This window comes from Saccostrea echinata, unplaced genomic scaffold (genome assembly GCF_033153115.1).
Source record: "Saccostrea echinata isolate AGI-Se365-2 ecotype Australia unplaced genomic scaffold, CSIRO_AGI_Sech_v1 ptg000022l, whole genome shotgun sequence".
NCBI lineage: Eukaryota > Metazoa > Mollusca > Bivalvia > Ostreida > Ostreidae > Saccostrea > Saccostrea echinata.
The window spans coordinates 13,186,694-13,208,569 of NW_026889771.1; the positions used below are offsets into that span (position 1 = coordinate 13,186,694).

The 21,876-nt window shown below is 30.3% G+C and overlaps 3 protein-coding genes across 3 annotated transcripts in view; 2 read left to right on the plus strand and 1 right to left on the minus strand.

Moving 5' to 3' along the window:
* Nucleotides 1–21,876, minus strand: part of LOC133190446 (charged multivesicular body protein 5-like) — a 445,151-nt gene that overhangs the window by 211,574 nt on the left and 211,701 nt on the right. The gene's annotated exons all lie outside the window — the stretch shown is intronic.
* The window catches only part of LOC133190942 (baculoviral IAP repeat-containing protein 7-like), a 128,529-nt gene that overhangs the window by 6,939 nt on the left and 99,714 nt on the right, over nt 1–21,876 (plus strand). The window lies entirely within an intron of this gene.
* On the plus strand, nt 3,150–5,610 carry LOC133190600 (uncharacterized). Its single transcript, XM_061326293.1, has 7 exons — nt 3,150–3,204; nt 3,566–3,652; nt 3,798–3,950; nt 4,092–4,199; nt 4,548–4,634; nt 4,908–5,106; nt 5,589–5,610. Exons 1-7 carry the CDS (start codon nt 3,150–3,152, stop codon nt 5,608–5,610), a joined length of 711 nt encoding a protein of 236 aa, XP_061182277.1.

Here is a 21,876-nt window from a genome sequence, read left to right on the forward strand (position 1 = left end):
ATGAACCTACTCCCCACGAAATACGATTTTCGAATTTGGACAAATTTCTTTTCTTTTTTTCGTCAAAGAAAACCATTCGTGAGTTGCCCCCACTCCCTCATTTTTAAAATGTTTGGATCATGTCACAATGTTTGATGTTATATATATTGTAATTTATCATCGGGATTTATTTATGCATCCCGATCAATTCCAAATGGTCCGCTACAATGTACGTCAGCAGACTTGTTTCAAAAATCAGTAACTTTAATGTTTTGAACGTGTGTAGTTAAGATATAAAGTACGAGTATTTCTAAATGTGTCAACTAGTACAGTCTTTAATTTCACAAATAAGCGGTACCACAATAAGCAAAGCTAGTGCAAGAAAACTTTTTTATGTGATACCAAACCCTACCAAAGACGTTGATTCCCTAGTGTGTGATCATATGATTTCAACACACACACATTCATCTGCAGTGGGCATGCCTTTTGTCATTGTTCATGGGAAAATCCATTTCTCCACTGTGGAAATAACTGCATTTTGTGCATCAACTTTAGTTCACAGGTTTTTAAGGTTTTCTGTAGGATTGTAATTAGAAAACTCAGTTATAAGCAAAAATATGTAGAAAAAATATGAAAACCCTCATTTAAAATAAATAAATCTTATTGTGAGAAAATGAAGGCTTTTCATTCTGAATAACAACAGGCCTTTGATCCACTCCAAAAGATCCCATTCATGAGAACTTCAGAATGAACTTTAATCTGCAAAATCAGGTTGTCCAATGAAATTGTTCTGAATTGGCCAATCAGCGTCTCTTACATATCAAATTTTGTATAGATAACAAAGCTAACTTGCGGACATAAAAGTTTCCTACTTTGGCCCAGTTTTATGTGACTGCTCAACCGAAGTATTTGACTTGTTTTGTTGAGGAAACAGTTTATATGATTACTGGTATTTTATTAATTGAATTGATAAATCGCCGACCTTCAAAATGAGATAAAAATTTCACAATGCCAGCAATATTTTGGCATGTTGTTCTGCGCTGGCATTGATGCAGGACTGTGTCTTTCGAAAATAACAAAATTATATATTGGTTGTCTATAAAAGCAAAATGGTTCATTATTTCAATTTTAAAATAAATCGCTTTTAAGTATTATTCACAAATTGAAAAGCCTTTTTTCCAAGAAGTAAAAATAATTATTTTCTACGACCAAACACATCTGATTAATAGCTTTGAGATTGCTGAGATTAGGGCATGTTGAAGTTTTTAGAAAACAACGAATGTATTTTATTACGAGAGTATTTTTTGTTACGGTATCCTTTTACAGTACGCATTTTTATTATACCCCACGCAACAAGTTGCGGGGGGGGGGGGTATAATGTTTTTTTGACCCGTCCGTCCGTCAGTCTTGTTTTTGTCAGCGCAACTCCTCATAAACCGCTACACAGAATTTCGTCAAACTTTGCAGATATTTAGGACACAATGTGTAGATGTGCATATTACCAGGAAATTCCGATTCCTTTATTTTTCTGGGAATTTCGGCACTTTTCAACTTAGATTTTTGGCCATATCTTGAATATAGAGATGAACAGTTTGTCAGCACAACTCCTCTTAAACCGCTACACAGAATTTGGTCAAACTTTGCAGATATTTAGGACACAATGTGTAGATATGCATATTACCAGGAAATTTCGATTTCTTTATTTTTTCTGGGAATTTCGGCACTTTTCAACTTAGATTTTTGGCCATATCTTGAATATAGAGATGAACAGTTTGTCAGCGCAACTCCTCTTAAACCGCTACACAGAATTTGGTCAAACTTTGCAAATATTTAGGATACAGTGTGTAGATGTGCATATTACCAGGAAATTCTTATTCCTTTATTTTTTCTGGGACTTTCGGCACTTTTCAACTTAGATTTTTGGCCATATCTTGAATATAGAGATGAACAGTTTGTCAGCGCAACTCCTCTTAAACCGCTACACAGAATTTGGTCAAACTTTGCAGATACATGTTTTTAGGACACAATGTGTAGATATGCATATTACCAGGAAATTCCGATTCCATTATTTTTGCCCTAAGAGTTTTGCCTATTATTAAAGAAATTTTCCAGCTAGGTAATAAGGAAATCCAATGGAATCAGCTTTTGAAATCAAATTTTATGTGAAATATTTTAAGACCTTAAAAGACCCCTATTGATTTTCAGATCAAAATATTAATTATTTAACACACACACACACACCCTCACACACACACACCCTCTCTCTCTCTCACACACACACACACAAAATCTTGGATAGTTCTCAACCCACCCACCCCCACCTCAAATTGGTGCTTTGCCTTAAATAATTTCATAAGTACTGTATATAAACAAATTCATATGACTACATCATAATTTTGTTTCCATCAATTATTTAAATGTGTAAATTGTCATGTGTTGGACTTACACTCATTAACAAATAGAAATCACTGAGGAATTTAAACAACAGTTTGTCAGCATAACTCCTGCACTGAATTTCCTGAAACTTTGTAGACATTTCAGACATAATGTATAGATTTGAATATTACCAAAAAAATTTGATTCCATTATCTATCTAGAAACTTCAGCCCAATTAAATTTATAACATACAAAGATTTGGATGTCCTTATATGTAAGAAGTTTAAATGGGATGATTTTTTCCAAGTAATGCCCCTTTTTGAATTATCCTGTGTATTTAAAATGCGCTGTGCCATTCATTACGTGTTGCATTGTCGAGTTTTGGGGAAGCGTGGGGTATATGAGATTGCTCACTTTTTCTTTCATTTTAAGAATGTATTTATTTCTTTCTTTAAACATTCAATTCAATGTTGCGTTATTGAAAACGTTTAGTTTTATAATTCCATGCCCAATTTGAATTGCAAAACCAGAGTATGACATTTTATAAGAGAGATAATCAAGAATGGTGAAGAAAATTAATCATATTATTTCAGTGTAAAATAGAGTGATACTGTGAGCACTGAGCTCACAAAATGATACCCCAACTCCCATATGAGAATAATGGCAAAGTCCATATTTTTTGCCATGGGAAAGCCCAAATATCTGTCTGATCAAAACATTAAATAAAAGGTGCACAATAGAACTATGTAATAAGGCTTCTGGGAACGTCTCATTAAATCTTATTCAGTGGTATAATGGGAGTAGTGTATAAAAAATGGAAACCACCAATCATAACTGACGGACGGACAGGTAAGATAATGTCAAAATTAGCTTGTTCTTTAGAACGCATGTATTCCTATAACAGGTATTGTTTACTAAAAAATTGATGACTGATCAAGTGCTTGGATTGTTGCGCAGTAGCTTTGTTGAAAATTATAATCGTTAATGCTTTCTTTGAGTTTTTTAAAGAATCTTATCATATTGATTGTAATTGTCAATCTCATTCATGAAAGTGTGCATTAATAAATAATAAATATATTTTCTTCACGTTTGTTAAAATCCCACACCAGGTTTCGCGGCATGTATAGAGAAAGGGGTAGAGACAAACATCCAAAGTTTCTTCTTTTTTTTTAAACCTATCTAGTTTAAAATAAATCTTTTCTTTTAATAGATCAAATTCTCCAACACCCTACTGACGATGGAGAGGGTTTTGCAGCATTTTTTCAAATTCTTAACGAAGTCATCATTCATAAATCAGGTACTAGTATGTCAATAATGATCACCATCAGTTTAATATATAAATCAAATAAATATATATAAATGATAAATAAACTTGTGCCAAGATTTGTCAGTTCTATAAGATTTACCACGTAGAATAACATATTTTACTTGAATTATATAAGGATACAGACCAGTAAATGCAGACCATATATACGAGTTTGATAGATACATCAATGAATTCCCTCATCCACCACCTCGGGGAATAGGTCATGACTGCAGTGGAACACTCTTGTGGACAGGGACAGCATTCTCCGCTTTCATAAATGGTCTTCCAGGTCAGAAATCGTTAATTAATTGAGATACAGGGTGTAACTGAAGGTTTGTGGTAAACTTGAATGTAGCAGCGGCATTATATCAATAACGTTTTTGCAACAACTACCTGTATGTTTTACTTTTTTTTAAAACATCTTTTAAAGGATGGAATGATATTCATGAACAAGATGTGCCACGTTACATGAATATCTTCAAGCATTACCCACAGAGTGATGTACGAAATATGTACAAACACATCATGCGGGAACTAGGTAGGTATCTTCAATGTTAATAAAAAGAGTTTTAAATGTTTATATTATATGTATGTTCTCAAAAAAGAAAAGAAAAATAGAATGAAAGAAGGATTTAGGTTTTTATATATATAATAATATAATATAATATAATATAATATAATATAATATAATATAATATAATATAATATAATATGATATAATATAATATAATATATGCTTAATTGTTTAACATTAAAAATTCAAACTTTTTTGAAATAAATACGTAAAATTACAACCAAACAATGCAATGTTGTCCACAAAGTTATTGTCTATCAGTTTTAGATTGTTCTTTGCGTTTTATATTTATTTTCTCAATTTTTTTTACAGGGCGTAGTCCAACAGTCCGAGAGTTTGGCCGCTTGTTACCCATTCTTGAAGGTAATGAAGTTAATGATTCCTCCCGTAAAACACCAGGTACTTTAAACTGTTTTGATTTTATCCTAAAGAAATGGCTTAATCTTCCTTCAAGATTTTTCATTAAATAGAGATTTTATGAACAAAGGTGATCGGAATAGATCAACTTTTATTATTCCTGAAATAAATTTTAAAAAACAGCGTTACGTAACACTTCGCTCAAATTTCTGACATCATCTTTAAATTTAGTGGAAAATTTAATGGCGTGGTACTTTATCTGAACATTTTAAAACAAATGTATTGACATTTTGTTAGTTAAATTTTGTTTTGCAGGTCAACTTCTCATTGAATTGGAAGAATCCAAAAGAAATACACAATGGCAGAGATCTCAGAACAATTTGTTGGAGAGGGAGCTTCTGTCAGTGTATATTGATCTGAATGACTTACAAAGAAAAAATAGGAATCTAAAAATGTGTTTGTTCTTGGGTTTGGGATTAGTATGTGTGATTGTAATATGCCTTATACTAACCCTGTAAGACAATCACGTGGAATTTCAACCAAGATATGCTTATTTTAAACCAAAGATTCAAAACGTTTTACTGTTTAAACCATGATTTTACTACAAGGTGCAAATGATTAAACATATCTTCTTTTATTCTCTTAATGGATCAATTTTTTTTTATATTTTCTGACAATCATTCCACATTTATATTTAGAATTGTTAATATCGTCGTTTTTGTTGACTGAATGATTCTAATGTTTTATGCTCCATGTCCCTGAAAATTTTAATGTGTTCTTTGAATTTGGAAACTTTGATATTATACATTTTGAAATTATTTGTGTATATATGTTTTATATGTTAAAAATGTGAAAATATGTATATTTATTGGGTGTTTTTTTTAATGAGACTCATGTATGTTCATCGTTATGATGAAAGCTTACCGATATAAATTTGTTTTATTATAGAGCAATACTATATGTTTAATAAGTTTAGATTATTTCATCTTTTTGTAGGTATTTAGAGTCATCATCATAGAAATATAAGAAGAGTTAATCAACCTATTTCATTTTATTTAACATCGTTGTAACTGTTTTTTAAAACAGTCTGTTATATTTGTGTACTATTGCCAGCAGTAAGATTTTCCTTAATTATAAATATGATTCAAACAAATTGTTTCTCATTTATTTAAAAAAAATGACTATGAATAATAAATTTTCTTCATGCCGTGGGTCATTTATGTCCACCGAAGGAAACAAAAAAATCATATTACACACAATTTTATAATATGCATATAATATGCAGTAAAACTTCTAATGAGCACACCACTACTTCTAAGAGAATTGATCGAATAAGACAACATCCTTGATAAGACAACATTTTCATGCAGTTATTTGTTGGCAAGTTATAATAAAATTGTCTTGTCAGTTAAATGTTTAAATGATGGAAATTTAAATGCGCAAAACGATTTGATCATGAATAGGTAAAATCTATGAATTTCTGTCTAAAAATAATTCTTACAATAGTGCCTCATTTATTTCTCTGAAATACTGATTTTAGGTTGAATTTAAACATAAACATTTAGTTGATATTATCCCCCTTTAACCATTGGCTTTTTTGTTGATATGTAATGATTATAAATTTCAAGCATTTCAAACATGAAGCAGAATTTTTTTCAAATATATGATACACATGTAGATTTGTACTGTAAAACATTTGAAATTAAAAAAAAATCTTTTTATAAACGAGATTGAAATTTTAGTGATTTTAAGATTTTGTAGGATATCAAAATATGTCGTAGCTCCGATGTTTGGTTGTACTATCTTAAAGATTCGTTTTTAAAAAATCAGTTACTCCTATCTAACCAGTAAATATCAATGAAATATGACGATAACGAAAAAAAAGCTATCTTTTATGGAATGACTTTTACATTGAAATCTAGAAACTGAATTTTCTAATAATTATGAATCATTTGATATTTATGAAGATACAGTTTTTATTTACAATAACTATGTAGATTATTACATTATTATTCATGACTGGAATGCCCCTTTCTTTATTTTGATTTAAGTTTTAGCTCGAATGAATGTCGAAGAATTTATAACCAGGTATATTTTGTTTGGTTATAACTTATTGAAACTAATTCCTGGACTATATCCGTTGTTTTGCGTAAACAGGGAAGAAGGAATGTTGGTGGTTAATACAGTAGCGGCGCTGTGGGGCCGTAATATAACGTAAACGAGAAAGGTGCCGTATTCCTTATGGTCTACCAATATAAAGTCCAAGAACTGGTAAAATCAGGTTTCCGAATTTATTATACACGATGGTAAATAACAATGAACATGAATTTCAACAATAGTTAACAAGTCTTAACCGATCGTTCTGGATATGGCCGGTGGAGCATCGGGCCTCCAAACTGAAGAAGGTACAATGTACATAGCTTTTTGTAAGATTGAAATTAGACAGTAATTGCATTATAACATTGGCTGAATTAATTTTAATTGATGGACAGGTGTGTCTCTTTGGTAGAATGGACATAAAAGACATTGCTAAATAATTATATAAACAAAGTTATTGATATAAGATTAACAGGTCCTGAGGCATTTACACCTAACGAGTATCAATTCTTTTGACAGTCACTTAAAAGTCAATTGGAATGTCTTAATCCTGCTTCAAAGAGAATGAGACACAATCAACTAAATAATAGACATATAATGATAATAGATAGAGAATTTAACAGATAAATGTCCAAATTTAGAATAATATACTAAAAAGTTATTTATTTCAAAAATGTTAATTTTGCTCGGTGATATGCTTTTGCACATGATATAGATTGTTGTTTTATTATTCTACCAGAGATTAATATTCGATTTAAGAGATAAATATTTGTTCGACAAGTTAGCTTTTAGACTTAATCTTGTGTTTATTACTTTTTCCTCTTGCTACATTTAAATATTTAAATGGACAAAGTAATAAGTTTAATTTTATAAAGGATATGAGTTTTTCTATATGCGAATTTATAAGACATATCTGCTCCCCAATTTAAAAATAGCATCTCTTAGTAGTAGATAAAGGAAATCATATTCATTCTTTCCTTCTTCTTTTTTTTTTTTTTTTTTTTTTTTTTGTGAATGCAGTCAAATATTATACTAATTATGAGAAGTGATTACAGATCTAAGGAAAATGAGAAATGTTTCTTCTTTAAATTTTTAAAATATAGTCCGGTTTATGATTCTACATTTGATAAAATGACTCTTTTCAATCGCTCTTTTGTAGTCTTCAAAGTGAGGTCAATTCAAATTTTTTCCGACGTTTATAAATTCTTTTGACTTAAAACAACTTACTTTCAGCTCATTTTTGCCTCCTTGCTAAGCTGTTTTGCTGAACTGCTCAGGTGTATATGTTAAAAAAAACTATTTAATATTATTTCCGCATTTGTATTTTTTTCTTTCTGTTAAAAAATCCACTTTCCTTTATTCTAACTCCCTAAATATATTTTTTTTTCTAACAATGTGTCTGTGCCATTTAAGAAAATAAAATTTGGAAAACTTGTCAGTCTTATTTACCATATATACAGAAATGCTTCACTGTAGATTTCTCATCTCTGAGAAAATATGATATTCATTTCTATCTTTCATGTTTCCTTCACGTAAATCATCACTTTCTTAAATATTTATTTTTAGTTTTTATCTTTATTTTCTTTTAAACAAAAAATGCACTTTCCATTAGTCATATATTATCTGGCAATATGAAAAAAATTAAAACATTTCCTTTTTTACACATTTAATGGAATTTTTTTTTATTTTCATATTGATTTTATTTATTTCATTACAGGCATCACCATATGTTATATAATTTTTTTTAATGAATTTTTAATGGATAAAAGATATGGATTTCTGCAAATAAAGTCTGACTGTCATAGAGAATTACTTCTCTTTAATCAGTATTTTTAAAGCACCTATTCGAAAAATTACTAAAACATTTAGATATTTAAGTAATTTCAGTTATTACAGCACCTCTTTTTGATATAGAACGAAGTTCAAAATTCCACTGACCATCATCGAGACTCTCCCCGAGTTATGCTCTCAATTTATTGTTGAAACTCAAAGCAGAGTGAATTTCTTTTATGGAGTTGTATTCCTAACAACAGAGAATTATAAGAACATTAACAAATATCTTTAGAGGAGTATTTTAAACACATATTTGATACGTAAAAACTATATCTATTTGCCATGCAAAAGAGCAATACCGCTTTTATCATAATCAGTTCTACTCAAACATTTTTTAACCTAACATGCTTTTGTAAAGTAATTAAATTCACATTTTAGAAATAAATATATTGCTACTAGGCAAAAGTATAAAGAAAAGTTATGATGATTTTTAAAAATTTTAGCAAAATGTCAATATTCATGATTGATAATTTTACTTTGCAGTACTTAGTTGCTCTCCATTATGTACAAATAACAGTCTAATTGCATTTAAGCATAGTATGAACTAAGTTTTCACTGAATATTTGAAATGTTTAATACGGTACTTCAGTGGATAGCTCAAGAAAATAAATTTATGAATCATGTATGAGATAATTTTCTTATTGTTGATAAATCTGCTACAGGATGCTACCAAAAAACTTGAAACATTCTGAACAGTTGATGCTGATATAGGTATACCTATGGATAAGGATAAATCATTCGGTCCAGAGAAGGTATTGACTTTTCCGTGACATGACACTGAGACGTTTATGGCAATACTACCCGTTGATAAAGTTAGAAAATGTAAGAAGACAATTGATGAGATTTTACCAAGCAAAAAGATTACTTTGAAGGATATGCAATCAGTGATTGGTCTTCTTAATTTTGCTTGTAACTTGGTCTTCCTAGGAAGAGTTTTTCTAAGGCGACTTATCAAAACCACTATTGGCATTACAAGAGCATATTATCGCATTAGATAAAGCACATTTGCAGTCTAACTTTTTGTTTTAAACTAGGAATCTTGGTACAAAAGAAAATATTCTATGTGAATGTTTGTCTCGTTTGTAGGTTCAGCAGTTGCATCAACTGACTCCTTGGATGGACAAAGGACCAAAGGTGATTCCTCTGTTGCTGGCATTACCTCTTTAGAACCAGTCTTGAGTGATCTGTTGACTTCAACATTGGCACCAGCTTCACTCAAGCACATAAACGGGCATGGTCTATTTTTAGAAATTTTGCAAACAAATTCAATATCAGTAATAATTTCCAATTGTCTAATGATACTTTGGCAATTTTTATCTCTTATTTATTTGCTGAAGGCTATGCAACCTCCTTTATTGTGTTATTTATTTCATTAATAGTATATATTCATAGAATTAAGACCTTGCTTGACAATACGTTATGTTTCTTTGTTCAAAAAACTTTAATTTTTGTCACAAAACAAGACTTTTAATGGGTATTCGTTCAACAAAAAACATAATAATTTTACATAAAATCTGTAATGCATTAGAACATACAGTATCAAACATATATAAAAAAATTTCACTTCAAGGAATGTATTTAAAGATCTTTAATGAAATAGGAGAAATAACATTTTGTTTGCACTGCTAATCAAATCATAGAAATGTCACAGGTTTCTTTTTTTAAAAGTATGATTTTGATTCACTTTCAAAATTATAAATTATATATCTGGTGGTAAAATCTTTATTTTCACAATCAATTCATGCAACTATTTAAAATATTGTCCAGTTGGCGTATTAGAATACTACCTGAAAATGAGAGGGAGGCGTGATGGTCCTTTATTTTGCTACCCCCTATATTCACAAGGCAAGAATTCTCAAACATATTAAAACAGAGTCTCAAGTTTTGTAATTTGAACATTTAATAGAATCAAAGGACATTCCTTTTGAATAGGAATGGCTTCTTACAGTGTATCACTGTGGATGAGTGATAGTCAGATTAGATTCCTGGATAGATGAAAATCGGATGCATTTAAATCTTACATAAGACATGTGCCACCATATTGATATATGCTTGGGTGGAAGTAAAGCTTTGAGGCAGATCTCGGTTTATATGATCTTGACTTTCAAGTGATTTCAAAATCTCAAAAGACGTTCTTCTATTCAGTTTTTTTAATGTAATTGTATGTATGCAACTTTAAAATTTTGATGTTATAATTTCTAAAACACAAATGTTAAATTAATTTATTCATATTTCTTAAATTATGTTTATTTGTGTTTTATTATACAGCGCTTTAGAGTAGTTTTTATTAATATTTAGCGCTTTTTAAATTTATTTTATTATTATTATTTTTTTCAGGATCATTGACTTATGGAGACATATGTCAATCCCTCATGCGGAACACTTTTGCTAAAGACTACACACATATGAACTTGGTAAAAAGACAATGAGGAATGTTACAATGTTATGCATTGTTAATATGGAAGCATAAATTTATCCCTTATCTAGAACATAGATCCAGGAGTCATTTGTTGATATTGGGATGGCATACGAAAAACATTCACATATGACAGTAATCTTAGGATTTTGTTGCTATGGGACATTTATTTATCCCTCATAGAACGTGGATAAATTTCATTTTTTTTATCATAATTGAATTGTTATAGATACATGCATCCTTTCCTATATGTCTCATGGAGAGTTAGTCTTCTGTTGCATTATGGGATATATGTTTATTCCAATGTGGAGTTTTTATAGCTTTTACCGACTTCTTGTATGTTGTAGATATTTATTTTGCCCTTTCTTCTTCGTGGGTCTGAACTTTTTACTATTTCGTTCATGTCAATGGCGTTTTCAGACCCATTTTCATGATTTTTTTTAATTGAGTCTACGTTTTAATAACTGGAAATATGGAGATTCTCCCTTAAAATGGTTTAGTTTTCATACTTGTATTTTGAGTCTGTTAAATTTGAACTTTCCAGTAATCCTGTTTTTGTCAATAATTTGAATGTTCAATCTTCCCACATATCTAAATTTAGCTGTTATTCATGCTTGGCATAGTCATATTAGACTCAAACATTTTATACTAAAAAGAAATAAAATAAGTGAAGATTACGTACAGTATTTGATCTAAAAACATACAAACAATACAAGTCTTTGAACAGAGCATAAAACACGGAGCCCTTGAAATTCCAGAGGTTGGATCAGGTGCCTAGGAGGAGTAAGCTTCCTCTGTCGACCGTTCACACCGCCGTGTGTCCTATGTATTGATCCGGTAGACGGAGTAATCCGTAGCCAAATTAAGTATAAAACAAAAGCCTAACAATCTCTATGAAATATGTCAGTCAAAATAAGACCTCATGATAGATTGTATTTGTTAACATGATCTTGATAACGATCATAGAATTCATGAAATGCTGACTTAAAACAAGGTTGTTGAAATCTCTGTAACATCAATTTTTTTTCAGTAGCTTGCTTATGTTTAAAATTGATCGTACTCATAGCATGCCATTGCGTATCGAATCAGTTGGGAGACATAAACACCATATGCAGGTGATATTGGAATTTTATTACATAAATAAGGAAATTTGACGATGGAAAAGCTGAATTCATCTTGTTTGTTATAAATTTTAGTTGTTGTTGTTGGGTTTTTTTCCCCTTACCGTCTATAGTCAGTAAAACGATCAGATATGAAACAGATGTGGCAGACTCTGTGGTGTCATTTATTTCGAATTCACTGGAATATACCGAGTCGACATATGAATGGATGTAACTACCTAATATACAATTAGTTAAATGATGAAACGTCGTCGAAATATCTGAGTGTCGAGTTGAAGGCCACAGCAAGTGTTTTCTTCTTCTCATATAGCAGTTTTTGAATAAATTCTGCTTCATAGGAATATAAAAACAGTTCAGCTAATAATGGAGCACAATTAGCGCTCAAGATATTCCAACATATCATCGAAAGACTAGGGGTTTGTTTTACAAAAGAACTTACGAGAAAGACAAAATTTTTGTTTTGCAATTTATTTTATTCTTTACGTTGATTAAATTGCAATTTTATTATGAATAAGAAGAAATTTGTTATTCACCCAGAGTACTTATTTGTAGAATCAGACTGATTTTTTACAAAGTAATTTTGTAGAAGGCCAATCACAAGATATAAAAAAATTCAGAGTTCCATTTTTATTGAAGAAACTGTTGTCTTTGATATCAAAAACCTAGTTTTTAATTTGCGAAGAGTAAAGATAGGGGACTGATAGAGAAGTTGCTGGACCAGGCAGTTTATCTTTGTAAGAATTCTTATGAAGTTAAGGAATCCACTATAGGTTGAGTAGATCGGACTTCAAAATTTTGCAAAACCTTGTAATAATCTCTATTATTCTAAAAGTTTACTTTTTGTCCCAGTTCATAGATTACACTGTGCCCTATCCCAGAAACGAAAGTAATGAATTTAATTTATCGAAATATGGATGCCATACCATATTAAACAAAGCAACCAACTACATGGAATGTTAATCTGGAAAATGGATAAAAGTAACATTTGATTTTGAAAGTAAAATGCAAACAGTCGAGCATAAGAATTGACATAACTCGAAATGACAAGTTGTATGGATAAGGAAGTATCTTCATGAGGTGAGAATTTGAAGGGAAGTAGAATTAGTTTTCCTACTAAATTTGCTATATAAAAACTTCATTTTAAATAATGGATTATAAATAAGAGTTAATTTTTGCACTATTTTTTTTATTTTCACTAGAAAACCGCTCTATTGAATCGTTGCCATTTCATGCATATATGCACTGAAAAAAAAGACAAGGGTCATGACATTGACACCATCCAGTCAGTGATCGACGTGAATTTCGAGGCATATATATATATATATATATATATATATATATATATATATATATATATATATATATATATATATATATATATATATATATATATATATATATATATATGAGTTTGATAGATACATCAATGAATTTCCTCATCCACCACCACGGGGAGATTGATCATGACAGCAGTGGAACACTCTTGTTGACAGGGGCAGCATTCTCTTCTTTCATATATAGATTTCCAGGTCAGAAAACGTTAATTAAATGAGATACAGGGTGTAACTGAGGGATTGTGGTACCCTTGCATGTAGCAACGGCATTATATCAATAACATTTTTACAAAAACTACCTGTATGTTTTACTTTTTTTTTTTTAAAGGATGGAATGATATTCATGAACAAGATGTGACACATTACATTAATATTTTCAAACATTACCCACAGACTGATGTACGAAATATGTACAAATACATCATGGGGGAACTAGGTAGGTATCTTTAATGTGAACAAAGTTTTTTTTTAATTTCTAAGTCATAATATATGTATGTTCTCAAAAAAGACAAACAATAGAATGAAAGAAGGATTAAAGTATATTTTTTGTTGAATTGTTTAACATAAAAATTCAAAAATTATTGAACAATATACGTAAAATTACAAACACACAATGCAATGTCGTCCACAAAGTTATTGTCCTTTTTTAGATAGTTGTTTGCGTTTTGTATTTATTTCCTCAATTTTTTTCAGGGCGTAGTCCAACAGTTCGAGAGTTTGGTCGCTTGTTACTCATTCTTGAAGGTAATAAAGCTAAAGATTCCTACCGTAAAACACCAGGTACTTTAAACTGTTTTGATATCCTAAAGAAATGGCTTAATCTTCTTCCATGATTTTTCAATAGGGATTTTTGAACAGAGGTACATGTATGATCTGCACAGATCATCTTACAATTTAAAGAAACAGCATTAAATAACAACTTCGCTCAAATTTTTGACATCGTCTTAAAATCAAAGGAAAATTTAAAGGTGAAATACTTTATCGATCTTAACATTTTAAAACAATTAACATTTTGTTGATTTAATTTTGTTTTGCAGATCAACTTCTCATTGAATTGGAAGAATCCAAAAGAAATACACAATGGCAGAGATCTCAGAACAATTTGTTGGAGAGGGAGCTTCTGTCAGTGTAGATTGATCTGAATGATTTACAAAGAAAGAATAGGAATCTAATAATTTGTTGGGTTTGTGATTAGTGCTTGATGGTAATATGTCTTAACCTTGTAAAAGACAATCAAGAATTTCAACCAAGATTTGCTGAGTTTAAACAAAAGATTCAAAACGTGGTTGAAACCATGATTTACTAAATAAACTGTATTTTTTGCTGTACAGAACAATGTTAATTTTTATATTATTAAATTTTAGTGCAAATAATTTAACATATCTTCTTTTATTCTCTTAATGGATCCATCCATTTTTTTTTTTTACTTTTTTTACTTTTTCTGACAATCATTCCACATTTATATTAAAAATTGGTAATATCGTCGTTTTGTTGAATTGAATGATTCTAATGTTTTATGTTCCCTGTCCCTGGAAATTGTAATGTGTTCCTTGAATTTTGAAACTTAGATATTATACATTTTGAAATTATTTGTGACTCCTTGTGAATATGTCTTATATGTTAAAAATGTGAAAATATGAATATATGGAGTTTTTTTATGAATAAGTATTTTCGCCGAAGAGACTCATGTATGTTTATCGTTATAATGAAATTTACTGACATACGTTTGCTTTATTATAGAGGAATACTATATATTTAATAAGTTTTTTTTTTTTTTAACTTTTGTAAGTATTTAGAATCATCATAAAAATAAGAAGAGTTTAATTAACATATTTCATTTTTTTTAACCCGATTAACAATGTTGTAACTGTTTATGCAGTGTTTTTAGCAGTTAATTTTTACAGTTTAATTGTGTGCTTTTGCCTGCAGTAAGATTTGTTTTGATTGAAAATATGATTGAAACAAATTATTTCTCATATATTTTTAAAAAATGACTATGAATAATAAATTTTCTTCATGCTGTATGTCCACCGAAGGAAAAAATAAATAATATTACATACAATTTTATAATATGCAAACTTTAGATACAGTAAAGCTAATCCGCACAACACTGGTTTCAAGAGAATATGTCGAATAAGACAGTATTCTTGATTAGACATTTTCACGCAGTTATTTGTTGGCAAAGCTATGATTAAATTGTCTTGTCAGTTATATGTTTCACTGGTGGAAATTTAAAAGGCAGAACAATTTGGTCATAACCAGGTAAATTCTCTGATTTTCTGTCTAAATTAATATAATTCTTACAACCAGTGCATCGTTTATTTCTCTGAAATACTGATTTTAGGTTGAATTAAAAAATAAACATTAAGTTGATATTACCCCCTTTTAACCATTAGTTTTTGTTGATATGTAAGGATTATAAAATTCAAGCATTCAAAAATCAAGCAGAATTTTTTTTCAAATATATAAGAAACACATGTAGGTTTGTACTGTAAAATAGTTAAAATTCTTTTTATAAATGAGAAAATTTTGGTGAATTTAAGATATTGCATGATCTTAAAATGTGTCGTAGCTCCGATGTTTGGTTGTACTATCTTATATATTCATTTTAAAATAATCAATTACTCCTCACTAACCAGTAAATATCAAGAAAAACTATCTTTTATAGAGTAACTGCTACACTTGAATCTAGAAATTGAGATTTGAATTGAAGTATGAATTATTGATAATTATGAAGATACAACTTTTATTCACAATAACTGTGTAGAGTTTTTACATTCTTATTCATGACTGGAATACCTTTTTTATTATGATAAAGTTTTAGCTCGAATGAATGTCGAAGAATTTTTCAACATGATATAAAATGGTGTTTTATTATTCCTACAGAAATTAAATTATTCGATTTCAGCGATAATATTTGTTCGACAAGATGGTTTTTAGACTTATTCTTGTGTCAGAATTAACTACTTTTTCCTCTTGCTATATTGAAATATTTAAATGGACAAAGTAAGATGTTTAATTTTATAAAGAGTATGAGTTTTTCTACATTTGAATTTATAAGACATATCTGCTCCCCCATTTGAAAATAGCATCTCTTAGAAGTAAATACAGGAGACCATATGTTTATGCTTTCCCTTATTTTTTGATAATACAGTCATATAATATACTAATTATGAGAAGTGATTACAGTTCTAAGGAAAATGAGAAATGTTTTGCCTTAAAATGTTTAAAATATAAAGTCCTATTTATGATTCTACATTTGATAAAATGACCTTATCAATTTCTTTTAGCAGTTATCCTACTAAATGCTTCAAGGTGGGGACAATTTAAAATTTTTCCGACGTTTATACAATTCTTTTGACTTAAAACTACTTACTTACAGCTCATCTTTGCATCTTTGCTATGCTGTTTTGCTGAAATGCACAGGTGTTTATGTAGAAATATTTGATATTATTTCTGCATTTGTAATTGTTTCTTTCTGTTAAAAATCTACTTCCTTTTACTCTAACTCCCATAATCTATTTTATTATCAATGTTTCCATGTCATTTAAGAAACTGGAATATGGAAAAGTTGTCAGTCTTATTTACATTCTATACAGAAATGCTTTATATTAACTCCTCATGGTCTTTTCTGAGAAAATATGATGTCCATTTCTTTCTTTCTTTGCAAAAATGCACCTTCAATGAGTCATATATTATCTGTCAATATGAAAAAAAATTAAAACATGCATTTTCATACATTGGGTAGAAAAATTTTATTTTTTTTATTTTTATATGGATTTTATTATTTCATTACATACATCACTATATGTTATATAAGTTTTTTAAATGGATTTTTAAATGGATAATTTATTATTTTAAGCAAATAAAGTCTGGCTGTCAAAGAGAATTACTCCCTTTTTTAAAGCACATATTCCAAACATTACTAAAATATTAAGATATTTTAGTAATTTGAAATTATTATAATACGTCTTTTTGATGTAGAATGGAGTTTATAATTCCACTTTTATCGTGCCTCTCTTCGAGTTATGCTCTCTATTTATTGTTGAAGTTCACAACAGAGATTGAATTTGTTTTATGGATCTGTATTCCTAACAACAAAGAATTATAAGAAAATTAACAAATTAATTAATTAGAATTAACAAATATCTTCAGATGGGTATTTAAAGCACATATTTGATATGTAATAACTTAATATCGATTTGCTATGCAAAAGAACATTGCAGCATTATCGTGAGTCAGTACCGCTTAAAAACTTTTTAACTTAACATGCTTTAGTGAACTAATTAAATGCACATTTAAGAAATAAATATATTTGCTACTAAGCAAAGGTTTAAAGAAAAGTTATGGTGAATTTTCGAATTTTAGTAAAATGCCAATATCTATGAAATATATGATATCCGTGCACAAATAACAGCCTAATTGCAATTATCATTATAAACTAAGTTTTCACAGAACGATCTTTGAATTGAGTACCATTTCTTCTTAATTATCTTCTACATTTCGTTTTTAGCTGTTAGCATGTTTTACCTAATTTGTCACACTCAACACTTAAATTCCGCTGAATTGCTTCATATTGAGTTTCAGTCGAGATTGTTTCCAGGATGTGATAATAGAGAAAAATGCAGTGTGTTTGAGAAACTCTCTTGTGCTCATTAAGAGATACTGATAGGTGTCAGTACGATTTGTGTTTGTTGAGTATTCCCACAAAACGATTTGCACTATCATGTAGCAACATGCCATAACTCAGAAAGCACGAAATTTTTTCAAAAGAAATGTAGTTTCTACACTTTTTTTTAATCTTGGAACAGTAGTGATTAAAACCCAAATAAAAACATCTGAGGTCAAAGAAAGAAGAGCAGATCTTACTGAAATCATGCTAACAACTCATAAATTAAAAGATTTGTGGAAGGCACTCTAGTGAGAACGGTGCTTAATTCCAAAAAGGTTCTATTTAAACTTAAGTCACAACATGCCTAATTTACATTAAAGTTCTAATTCGGGAAGCAAGTAAATACTAAAAAGTATATTATCAATTATGAATACTAAAACTTAAATAAAATTTCAAATACTTCATATTTTGCTTGTTACTTTGTAAAGTAGCAACTCAATATCTTTATTTCCAAAATGTGCATTTAATTATTTCACAAAGCTTGTTATACAATGAGCTGTATATTTGACCAAGAAAGACGATCTTTTGTCCAAAAGATAGCAGCGTAAAAATTTAACACAGACGTATTCTCACTCATATTTTTCATAATATATTTGTCCCAATTTTAAATTTAGTTTATAAAACGAATGATAAAATTGATCTCCATTTATCTTACAGGAAACGTTAGGGAAAAATTCAAGTATGTTCTTTGTTTACATCACCTTATCTGACCTTGTTTATGATCAGTCGAAACCATCTGTTATGTCTGGCAGAATAGAATATATATTTCTATTCGACTTGTTACCATCTGAATTCATATATAACATCTAATTTTCCTATTTACAAAGTCTTCGACACGGTAAAATTTATAAGATCTGACTTGTAACATCTTATAAATCAAACTTTCAAATATGATCTTCGGTTGAATAGGAATACCATATTAAGGAGGTCATCAAAATCTTTTTATACCTTTTGAAAAAAAGGTTCATACTGGCTTGCACCTGTAAGTCGGTCAGTAAACCAAGTGTTGTTCAATCAATATCTTGAGAATCCTTTGTTTGAATGACATTAAAATTAGTAGAATTCTTTCCCTAAAGTAGTATTTTGATTTTAAGGTCACAGAGTTAAATGTCAAGGGTCAAACTACTCAAAACATAGAAAATATTGTCTGCTCAATATCTTTAGAACCTTTGCTTGACTGACATTAAATTTTATTATTGGTTCCCTTTTAGGACTAGATGAGACCTAATAATTTTGAAGTCACAAGGTCAAGGGTCAAACGGGATATATGAAAATATTGACTGTTCAATATCTTCAGAACCGTTTGATTGACAGACATTAAACTTGGAACCCCAGTGGATATTCAAATTAGAAGGTCAAGGGTTAAACTGAGCATACAAAGGTATTAACTTCTCAATATCTTAAGAATCTTTTGCTTGAAAGACGTGAAAATGCTTTACTGGTTCCCCGTAGGAGTATAAGACCCCTATTGAGGTTTAGGTCACAAAGTCAAACTAACGAAGGTCAAAGATCAAACTACTCATTAACTTAAGAAATCCTTCCTTGACAGACATCAAACTTGGTACCTTCCAATAAATAAATTACTCCTAATGAAATAAAGGTCTGATAGACTTATATTTGCTCCTGATTAGTAGATAGCCTATTTTTTCACATTCATTACAAACATCCTAATAAATTTGATTTATTTTTATCTTGCCACACAAGGGGCATATATGTTTTTAAACATTTCTTGTTTATCTATTTTAAGAAAATGTACGAAAACATGTGAGTCTTCCTTGGCTAATGTTTTCGTAATGATATGCACCACAGTCTTTTCTCCGCCCAATCCAAGCATGTAAGTTTTCTCTCTATTCTGCGTTCTACGTTTGTGCTACAGCTTATTCTAGAAGTGGTGTTAATCAGATGTGGATCGTCGAAAACTCGAAAGAACTTTTAGAAACTTTAAAATCACCAAATTATTCAAAAATCTATAACTTGCGACTTTTCTACACTTTATGCAACAATTCCTCACGATAAATTAAAATCTAGACTTTTTGATATCATAGACAAATGCTTCTTAAATAAAAGCGGGTTCGCCCGCGTGGCGCAGTTGTTAAACCATCTGCTCTAGAGTCGCGAAGTAAGGAGTTGATCCTTACGTCGCGGGTTCGAATCCCACTGTGGGACGTGGAGAACGGTCCTTCGGATGAGACCGTATAAACCGAGGTCCCGTGTCGCAGTAGGTGCTGGCACGAAAAAGATCCCTCACTGCTCAATGGCCGTAAGTGCCGAGCATAGGACAAAATTTGCAACTCTCCACAGACAAGTGGTGGCGCCTCCATATGAGTGAAAAATTCTCGAGAGGGACGTTAAACAACATACAAACAAACAAATAAATAAAAACGGAACTCGGAAATTTTCAAAATTTTCTTGTGATTGGTAATCAGCAAAATTACTTCCTTAAAATCCACTCTGATAGTGCACGCAAGTACTCTGAAGTTGATATTAAAGGATGCTGGTGTTCCTCATTAAAAAATTAATAACATTTATGTAGTCTTCGAAGACTAAGTTTTCCAACAGATTGTTGGAATTCCGATGGGCACTAACTTTATTAGCTGACCTGTTTTTATATTCTTGTGAAGCAGAATTTATCAAAAAACTTCTACACGAGAAAAGGAAAACACTAACTGTGGCCTTCAATTCGACATTCAGATATATCGACGATGTTTTATCAATTAATAATTGTTATTTTCAATCATATGTCGACTCGATATATCACAGCTAACTTGAATGAAATATATGGAGATAACGAACAGTATTCAAGCTCAAAAGTCCATTAAACATTACAAAATAGGTGCAGAGCAAACACAGACCTCCAATACATCAGAGGTGGGATCAGGTGCCATGGAGGAGTGAGCATCCCCTGGCGACCGGTCACACCCGCCGTGTGCTCCTTGTCATGATCGGGAAATAACGGAAAAATCCGTCGACAACTCGGTGTGTAGATAATGGCCTAACAATTAGTATGAAAAACGTCAGTCAGCATTTGACTCAATGATAAACTGTATTTGCTGACAAGGTCATTGTATCGACCATAGCACTTACGAAATGATGACTTTAAACGAGACTGCTGATATTCTTGTTTCATCAACTTGTTTGTCAATAATTTACCTCGTTTTAGAAATTGTACATACGTAGAGCATGCTCTTAGGGATCGAATCAACTGAGAGATATAAACCCCGTATGCAGGTGATGAAGCTATATTGCTGCATAAGTAAGGGAAGTTGACGATTGAAAAAGTCATCACGTTTATCATAAAGCTTGGTTGTTAGATCACCATTATCATCTTTTTCAAGTAAAATATCCAAATATGAAACAGATGTGTCAGACTCTGTAGTATCTTTTATCTCAAGCTCATCGGGATATATCGTATCGACATAAGAATGGAAATAACAATTCTTAATTGACAATACGTCGTCGATATATCTAAATGTCGAGTTGAACGCCACAGCAAGTTTTTTTCTTTTTTTTAAGTATAAGAGTTTGGACAAATTCTGTTTCATATGAATACAAAAAAAGGTCTGCTAATAACGGGGCGCAATTGGTACCCATGGGAATTCCAATAGTTTGTTGGAGTTTGTTGGAAGACCTGGTCTCCAAAAACCACATAGATATTGTCAATAAGAAACTCAAGCATCTTTTTAATGTCAACTTCAGAGTACTTGTTTGTACAATCAGAATGTTTTTTAACAAAATAATTTTGCAAATGACCAATGACAAAGTAAGTAAATTTACGAGTTCCATTTTTATTGAAAAAGCAGCTGTCAATGAT